At 43.3% G+C, this 8,351-nt stretch overlaps 2 protein-coding genes across 8 annotated transcripts; one reads left to right on the top strand and one right to left on the bottom strand.

Annotated features, from left to right (window-relative positions):
* Positions 1-222: 222 nt before the first annotated feature.
* On the top strand, positions 223-1,771 carry LOC135595227 (L-type lectin-domain containing receptor kinase S.4-like). Its single transcript, XM_065085861.1, has one exon. It carries the CDS (start codon positions 493-495, stop codon positions 1,543-1,545), a length of 1,053 nt encoding a protein of 350 aa, XP_064941933.1. The 5' UTR covers positions 223-492; the 3' UTR covers positions 1,546-1,771.
* Positions 1,772-1,885: 114 nt separating this feature from the next.
* Positions 1,886-7,340, bottom strand: LOC135595228 (reticulon-like protein B12). Of its 7 annotated transcripts, none has more exons than XM_065085863.1 (4): positions 4,499-6,626; positions 3,871-4,078; positions 2,607-2,818; positions 1,886-2,144 (listed from the first exon to the last, which is right to left on the bottom strand). In XM_065085863.1, exons 1-4 carry the CDS (start codon positions 4,581-4,583, stop codon positions 1,957-1,959), a joined length of 693 nt encoding a protein of 230 aa, XP_064941935.1. In that variant the 5' UTR covers positions 4,584-6,626; the 3' UTR covers positions 1,886-1,956. The 7 variants fall into 7 exon arrangements, 4 of the variants coding, with proteins under 4 accessions (XP_064941935.1, XP_064941936.1, XP_064941937.1 ...); XM_065085864.1 differs by having other exon boundaries at positions 3,871-4,051; positions 4,499-6,625; XM_065085865.1 differs by lacking the exon at positions 4,499-6,626 and adding an exon at positions 4,257-4,479 and having other exon boundaries at positions 3,871-4,067.
* Positions 7,341-8,351: the final 1,011 nt, after the last annotated feature.

Below are 8,351 nucleotides of genomic sequence, written 5' to 3'. Positions count from 1 at the left end.
AACGCTTCTGGGACCCCTTCACGCTTTACCCGCGGACCCACCCGCTCGTACGTGCATTTATTGGCGTGAGGCCGCACAGGGCTCGGTTGTGGGACCCACGAGGGAAAAGGAATTACTTAACGAGATTTTACATCCGTCCGTCCATCTCTGCGACTGAGGAATCGGACGGACAGCGTTCAATCATCGTCGTCGCCTCCTTAAATGCCGCCCTCCCCTCTTATTTTTCTACCTCCGAAGTGGGTGAGGACGACTGAGGAGGGAGTCTTTGCTGCAGGAGAGAGAGAGCGTGTCAGTGAGATTCTTCTTGGGCTCCGTCCGGTCTCGCACGCCATTAATGCTCCCATTCTTCCGCTTCTCCCCTTCCTGCGAAGCCCAAACCCTAATCCTATTCCGCTCGCAGATCCACCGCTGCAGCGCTGCTCTGCCGAAAGCTCGAGTCCGACATCAAGAACGCGATAGAGGACGACCGGCCCGGACTGGGGTTCTCGTGCCATGGTAAGCTGCCGGATTTTTGTGATGGCAATGTCGCCGCCGTCTTCCACCTTCACCGTCGTCGTCGTCGTCCTTCTCTTCGGTGTATTCTTGTCCGGTGGAAGATGCGAAGTACCTAATAAGGCCAACGACTTCTGCTTCTCTTTCGACGGATCGGAGAAAAATCGGAGCTTTGACTCGGAATTCACCCTCTACGGCGACGCCCAGATGAGTGGCTCGGCGGTCAGGATCACGCGGCCGGCGAACTCGAGCTCGGGGCGGATCGCGCACCGGAAAGCCATCAGATTCTTGGGGACCAAGCCTGGGTTTTCTTCCTCCTTCTCCTTCTCCATCTCCCCGGGCGACGGTGGTAGCCTCCTCTCTTTCTTCTTGGAGTCGGTGGAGGGAGATGGGTTTGGGCTGTCGACCAGCCTTGTCGCAGTGAGGTTTGGGACGTCCGGTAATCGAAGTGGAAGCCTCATTGAAATCGATTTCGGCGGAGAAGCTTTCATGACAAGCAGCAATCTTTCTGATGTCGGTCTGCTTCTGAATAGCGGTGAAAAGTTGCGTTCTTGGATCGACTACGACGGGGAATCGAAGAGGATGGAGGTGAGGCTGAGCCAGGCAGGGGATCCGAGGCCGACCGCCAACTGTTCGATCTATTGCTCGATCAATTTGTCCAGCTTGGTGTGGAAGGAGGCAGTGTTTGTGGGCATAAGCTCTTGGAGTGGAAATTCTACTGAGACCAGCAGTCTATACTCGTGGAACTTTACAGTGAAGCGGGGAGATCCATATCTGATGCACTCCGAGCCTCTGAATCCGAATTCGTTCTTGGTGAGGCCTACCGAGAGCCCTCCTTCTGTTCATCGAAGAAAGGCATATGCTTGGGGTGTTCTCATGGCAATGGTGTCTGCTGCTGCGTGTGGTGCAACGCTGGCGTTCTCGGCGATGGTCGTGTGGGCTGCGCTCGTCGCTCGGCGTCCAGTGTCGCCTGTAGAATGCCCCGTGGAGGAGGATGAACATGGAAAGATTGTATCAGCCGGAGAAGAGCGCTTGGAGGGTGGTAAGAAGTGAGTATTGGAAGACGAGAGAGCCTCCTTAATGTTGTTGTATATGTGCGTGTGGGTGTTCCTATGGTACTCGCCGTAACTTTTTATGTTCTGCCACTTGATGGAAACTGTAGCTTTTGCAGCCAACTTCCACAAATGCTATGATTTCCATCAAAGAAATCAACTGTTGTAATTTTATATTTCTGTTTATCCCTGTAATAAATAGAAGAGAAAACTTTGTTGGAACGAAATGCTTTCTGATGGATGATACAGATCACTCAAATCCACTGAAATCCACTGAAATCCTTCCTAAGAATTGCCAAGAAATTGAAAGAACTGCACAAATGTTTCTGATGCTACAGACAGACCACTCCAAAAACTCTTTTCTGATAATGATGATAAAAGGAGGAAAACCGAAAGATGTTCCATGGCATAGTCATACATCAGTAATTAATTTTTTCTTTTCCAAAATCCACTTCTTAGCTTTTATAAAGTATTTGTTAAGACACTCGGTGTATACTGCCTCGTACATCTTCACTTGCATGTGAGCCAACTTCACACATCGGTCCAGGCCGTCTTCATACTTCTCATACAGTGCCGGGACTGTTAGGATGATTGCAATACCTGATAGAGAAATGAAATGTGACCTTAATACCAACCATCAAGCTAATAATCTTCTCAGAAGAAATTCACCATCATTTTTTTTGTGAAATTTGTATACTCGAACACACATATCGGCTACATATTTTTACGAGTCATAGTGAATTATGCAAACCAGATAGCCATCACTATACATACATTTTAGTAATGTGAACACCAGTTCTAGAAATTTATGGTTTCATGATCTGATGGATCATTGGAAAACTAAGATCAACTCTCTTATTTCAACATTGCAGCTTCTTAGCGAACAGTGTAAGTTTAGAATTTAAACCTAAAACCACCCAAAACACAACCCTTTCTGACGGGCATTCCTATATTGTTTCACAGCTCAAATTCAGAAATGTGAACAACCAAAGATTAGAATAGGTAATTCTCTTAGAACATTCATATGGTATGGTATATAAATCTAATAGCATGAGCACTTACTTGTGTAACCCAAAGTGAGCATATCAGTCAACCCACCAACCATGGAGATCAGCCATAGGCACAGAGCTACTGTATAGAAAAGTTTTGGGTCCTTTCCCTGTACAATATCATTGAAAGCAGATAGGACCTTGTTCACATGGAATCGGAACAAAACTGCAGCTTCATATATCATTTCTTCTGAGAGGTGCATCTCTGGCATGGGCGGAGGAGGCCTGCGTTCAAGTCAGCAAATAGCTGGAGATTGTTGTAGAAGTGACACAATAAGAATGGATGAGGAATGCAACTAGCAAATCTATATTCATATTAAAATTACTTGTATCTAAGATGACAGGTAAAATACATTCGATTAGCAAACTTGTCTAAACTTTAAAAAGGAGAACATACACTGTATTCCACCCAGACATACATAGAGGGTAAAGAAAAAGAAGAAAAAAAATTGTACAGGCCATTGCACTTGTTTCTTTATCAGCATTTTTTCCATTAAATATTATAGATTAGGGTAGCTATAAATTATGTAAATAATATTTAACAGAAGAGTATTTCACCAAGCACTTTAAGAGACAAATGCATTTATTCTTTCAATTCAGCCCACATATTAAGTATCTCTGAGGAAAATGAAGAAAACTATACCTTAAATTGGACTGGTCTCTGGTTATTTTTACTGCAGTTATATCCTCTCCTCCAACAAGTAAGGAAATCATAAATGAGATTGAGTTCCTTCTTCAGCACATAAAAAAGAATCACCAGGAATTTGGATCAGAATGCCAAAATTGGTTATTGCACACACAAAGTTATTGGTTGAAATTCCCACTTTGCTTCACTATCTATCTCCAAAATACTATAAAATCATCGGTTTCCTCTTCCTTACTTTTTAGTTCTCCAGTTGAAATGCCTTGCCGAGTTGCTACACTGTTTTCAAGTTCCCCAAGAATGTCCTGGCGGAGGAACAATTTGTTCATCAAATTTATGCCCTTCTAAGGTCCAATCTTCTAGCAGGACCACAAACGACGCCCACTGACAGTCATTTAATGGTTTCACAAATTCTCATTCTACGATGCCAGTCTATATTAGATGAATTGGTTATAGAACAGAACATAGTAGTTAGATCTCTGTCTCAGAATTTAGATCATGCAAAAAAAAAAGATTGATAGATTGCTAATTTCTGCTTTTTATCAAGACAACATTTTTCTAATTTTAAGAGGTTGGAGGAACATAATGGAGCTAGTTAAATAAAGATGCAAACAGTCCAAAGATAGCAGTTTACCTGTTAAGGACTTCTGCAGCCTTTGCCCACAGAAAGAGGATGGAAATCAGCAGCAGCAGAACGTTTGAAACAAGAGACAATAGCGTATATCCCACCACTTCAAAAACCAGCCAAGAAGCCAGTGCACCAAGCAGTATCGCTATCGTTACATTCTTTCTCCTCCAAAGGATCACATCCGCAACTGTCAAACACAGTTCCTGTAAATCCACTAATCATGACACATGGATTATCAATCAGGCAGCAGCTGCCCAATCTAATTCCACCCCTAAATTCTGATCGAGCATCCGCGCAAAATCCAAATCGAAGTACAATAAGCAGGAATAGGATCAAAAAGGTCAATTACTGATATTAAATGGAGACCGACAAACGGGTGCTGCATCAGACACCTTATAATTACGCTTAGGGTTCCGATCGATTCCCACAGAAGAACGAAGAAGGTACGATTGCCCCATACAGTGTACAGTAACGCCGGATCCATTCAAGATAAACCAAATCAGTGTCGGATTTCTACGAGAGAAAGCATGTACAAGCAGAATGTCGACACACAAGTTCGATGATCGGGATGTCAAAACCGAACCGATCGACGAAGATGAAGAATCTAATATCCCAGGAGCAAAATGGGACTTACGGATTCCACCGCCGAGGATCTCGTGAAGCGATCGTTGCAGCTCCGGAGAGGATCCTGCCACCGGTTGATCTTGGACGGAGATCATGGTGAAGAGAAATAAGCTGCCGCTCCTCCTTTCTTCTTCGGACAGCGAGAGAGGGGAAAGGGGGGTGGGTGGAAAAAGGAGAAGGCGCAGCGAGGAATGGGACACCAGCCTAAAAGGCCAGTCCTCCCGCCCCCATCGCCGCTGCAGCTACTTATTCTTCGTCTTCTTCCTCTTTTACCCTTAGTTAAAGCCACGCTCGTTCGCGTAATGCAAAGCCAATAACACATATGATGAGGGTTTGTTGGGTATATAACAGATTGGCTACGTGGTAAACAAATGTTATCCTAAAAAAGGGTCGTGTGCAGTGCCACCCTTTTCAAGCTTGTATGCTATTATGCATTTAAGTCTGCAATGTTTCTCATACTAAAACATTTTTATGTTGAATACCGGCAATCAAACAATAATATCAAAGTGAATACCGATTGCTGGTAACTTTCGCATCGTGGAAACAAGTAAAACAAACCCTCCAAAAATCTAGAGTGATAAATCGATAGCAAAACCAAAAGCCAAACGAGATGATACATCATCATCATCATGTGCCATGAAAGGATTTCTCCTAATTATGAGTAACCATGCAAAGAAGCAGTTGAATCAATAGAACATCTGGAAGACATTTATGGCACAATTTTTGACTCACAAATTATTACGTTGAGAAACTTGGACAAACAAGAGCAATATTATTATTAGGGAATGAAGTATCTGGAGAAATTATGCAGAACACGACTGATTGATACTGAAAGGCTCAGAAACAACACCACTACACATTTATACAAAACAAGGGCAGAAATCAAGTTAAGAGTCAGGCAAGGATTATTTGCAGGCAGGTCTCATGAAATGAGGAGTATTGCTTTCAATACTGCATTTACCGGGCAATTGCAACTGTACATGAATTACTAACTTTGTCAAGAGAACACCAATCAAAAGAACATCTGAGTCTTGTATTTCACAATTTGGCTGGCACATTACATCAAGAAATTTGGACAAACTAAAGACATTTACCCATACAGCACAAGCAATTTAAATCACATTTGTACTGGGGCATAAAGTATCAGAATAAATAATGCAGAAAACAACTGATACCGGATGACTCAGAAACAATACCGCATCACATTTATACAAAACGAAGGCAGCAATGAAAGTAAGAGTCAGACGCTACTAGTCTCCTACAAGAATTAGCAAAAGTCTACTGCCGAAGAGAATCACTTCTGATGATATATATTTACATGTACTTGAAACTATACATTAATCACTTACTAAGTTTGTCGATTTGTCATATACTAAGAAGCTACTTTTCAGGTAACTTCTTCACCCAAGGATTCCTGAAGTAAACATAGATAAAAGAATCCTCTTCAATAAAAGAAAATTTGAGAATGATATCCTGTAGCTTGATGCTATGCAGCCAAACATAAACAAGGAAGATAAACTCATGAAGTTATTACAAGTTACTTTCTTCTTATCGAAACCGCAAATGGTGCTTCTCATCTGTCCCACCAAAATAGTGTTATAAATGTCATTCATCATTGGAGCAACCCTTGATCGATAACATTGTTACTAATAACTATGCTGAAAACACAAGTTTCAATAAAAAAAGGGCATGCCCAAGGGCGTACCCGATGCACGAGGCTCTCACCAATGCGGTGTCTGAGGAGGGTCAATGTATACCGCCTTACCTTTAAATATTTAAAGAGGTTGTTTCTGAAAACACAAGTTTCAATTCGGAACTAAATCATAAGAACTATTGGTATATGCCACACCAACACCAGAAAAGAATAAGAACTAAATTATAAGAACTGAGATCGATTTGCCTTGCTGGCCAGGCAAAAAGGGAGTCCCACAAGAGATTGAACAGAATTGTGCCATGGATGCCGATAACTCCATGTCTCGTTACTTGTCGACACTGCTATCATATTCCTAGTAGGAGCATAATAGCTTTAGAAGATGGCCTCCTCAAACAACATATCACCAAGTACATCAAGCTAATCAAAAGCTTGAAGAACGATCATCTCCAAGTTGAGTCATCTTGATCCTCTAAGACAGCCACAATGACCTTAATCCAACACCAATGTCGAAGTAATTGCAAGCAGACAATCCCATAGCAGCAGCAGTGGCAGGAACAAGAGAATACTAATAGTAAGATTCAGACTTTAGATAGACTATAATTCGTTCATCAACATCATCAGGTAGGTGTATGCCAATCATACAAGGGAAATTAATAAGACGGTGCCGGCGACAAATTGAGCTAGGGTTTGATGGATAATTTACCAACGACGAGGGCAGGTGGGTCGGATGGAGGATCCGATCGACCAATCGACGCAGAAGAAGATCAGAAGGCGTGGAGCACGGGTCTCTTGCCGAGGCGCTTGATCTCCCGATTCATCTGGCCAGTGAGCATGAGGGCGAACATCTTGAGGTCGCAGAGGAGGGACCAGAGCGGGTGGCGGAAGGTGGCGGGGGAATTGCCCTCGACGAAGAAGTGGCTGCACCAGGCGGGGCCGTAGCCGAGGATGGGGGCGAGGAGGAGGAAGGGCCAGCGGGCGAGGACGAGGGCGAGGAGGAGGGAGAGGAGGGCGGAGAGGGTGCCGGCGAAGTGCCAGCGCCGCGTGGTGGGCTTCGAGTGCTGGCTCACGTAGACGGGCCAGAACTCCTCCAGGCTCCGGCAGTTCATGTCTTCGCCTTCTCTTGGAGCGTCCGAGGGCGAGGAAGAAGCCAATCCATGATCGGCTAATGGGAACGGAGGGGTAAACTCGTAGATTTACCCCCTTTGACCTTGACTTTGACCTTAACGAGGAGACATGGATATTTTACTAATGAAAATAATTTTTAGAACATTAAGAAAAAATATATTAGACTGTCCATATTGAAATATTAAATTAAACTATAATTATGTAAGGGATTGGATTAAGTTTTTTAGTAGAGATAAAAAAACTTGTTTAACTTAAAGTCGAACACTTTGTTTGACCTCTCTAAAAATAAGGATTAATATAATATATTATGCAGTTAAGAGAGAGAAATTAAGAGAGATTAACATGAAATCGAGAGATGCTGAGGTATATAGAATTTAAGATATTGAGATAATGTAAGTGATTAATATAAATAATTCTTTCGGTTGTGAGTTTCCTATATTATCCTTTTTTTTAATTATCTGCCCAAGTCCACCGTATTTTTCCGTGAGGTTATGCCTGTCATTTTACCATACAGTTTGTCAGGCTTTTCGGACCTCTGAGTTGACTGATCCTTGATTGGTTGGAGGCTGGGGGTTGCCGGAAGAGGAGATGGGAGTTCAGGTCACAGGGACGTGCTTGCAGTGGCCGCAGCTGCCGCTCACCAACTCCCAAACTCCCTCCCAGACTGCCTTCGCTGCCTTGGTTTCAACTACCGGGTGCTGCAAGAGGAGCCATGGCTGCGATCGCGTCCTCGCCTCGCCCTTCCTCGGCGCCAGAACTGCCATGCTATTTGAGAGCTCCACCGCTGGATATTGGCGGAGGGAGGGAAAGGCCAAACGTTGACCAAGCCGTGCGCCGGTCGTTCGACGCCAGCTGATAAGTTTGAATTGTAATGATAAAAGCACACATTAAATGGGTGAATACAATGTCATGTCTTATTTATATACGATGGAATAGAAGATTTTCTTTAATTATCATATTTTCTTGTGTAATTAAAGAAATTTTAATTACTATTATGCCTCCCGTAAGATTGAACTTCTGTCAAGGATGTCGATCTTGAACTGATGTAATAAAAATCGTTTACGGACAAGAGACTTCGTTAGTG

Source organism: Musa acuminata, chromosome BXJ1-10 (genome assembly GCF_036884655.1).
Source record: "Musa acuminata AAA Group cultivar baxijiao chromosome BXJ1-10, Cavendish_Baxijiao_AAA, whole genome shotgun sequence".
Classification (NCBI taxonomy): Eukaryota; Viridiplantae; Streptophyta; class Magnoliopsida; order Zingiberales; family Musaceae; genus Musa; species Musa acuminata.
This window is presented reverse-complemented; position numbering and strand designations above follow the sequence as displayed.

What these genes read in the sequence shown, in the direction of transcription:
- LOC135595227 (XM_065085861.1), top strand. Translation starts at nt 493, where the DNA reads ATGGTAAGCTGCCGGATTTTTGTGATGGCAATGTCGCCGCCGTCTTCC.
- LOC135595228 (XM_065085863.1), bottom strand. Translation starts at nt 4,583, where the DNA reads ATGATCTCCGTCCAAGATCAACCGGTGGCAGGATCCTCTCCGGAGCTG. An exon ending in GCTGCAGAAGTCCTTAACAG is followed by an intron (nt 2,819 to 3,870) that starts GTAAACTGCTAT and finishes ACTTGAACGCAG; the next exon opens with GCCTCCTCCGCCCATGCCAG. An exon ending in GCTCACTTTGGGTTACACAA is followed by an intron (nt 2,145 to 2,606) that starts GTAAGTGCTCAT and finishes TTTCTCTATCAG; the next exon opens with GTATTGCAATCATCCTAACA.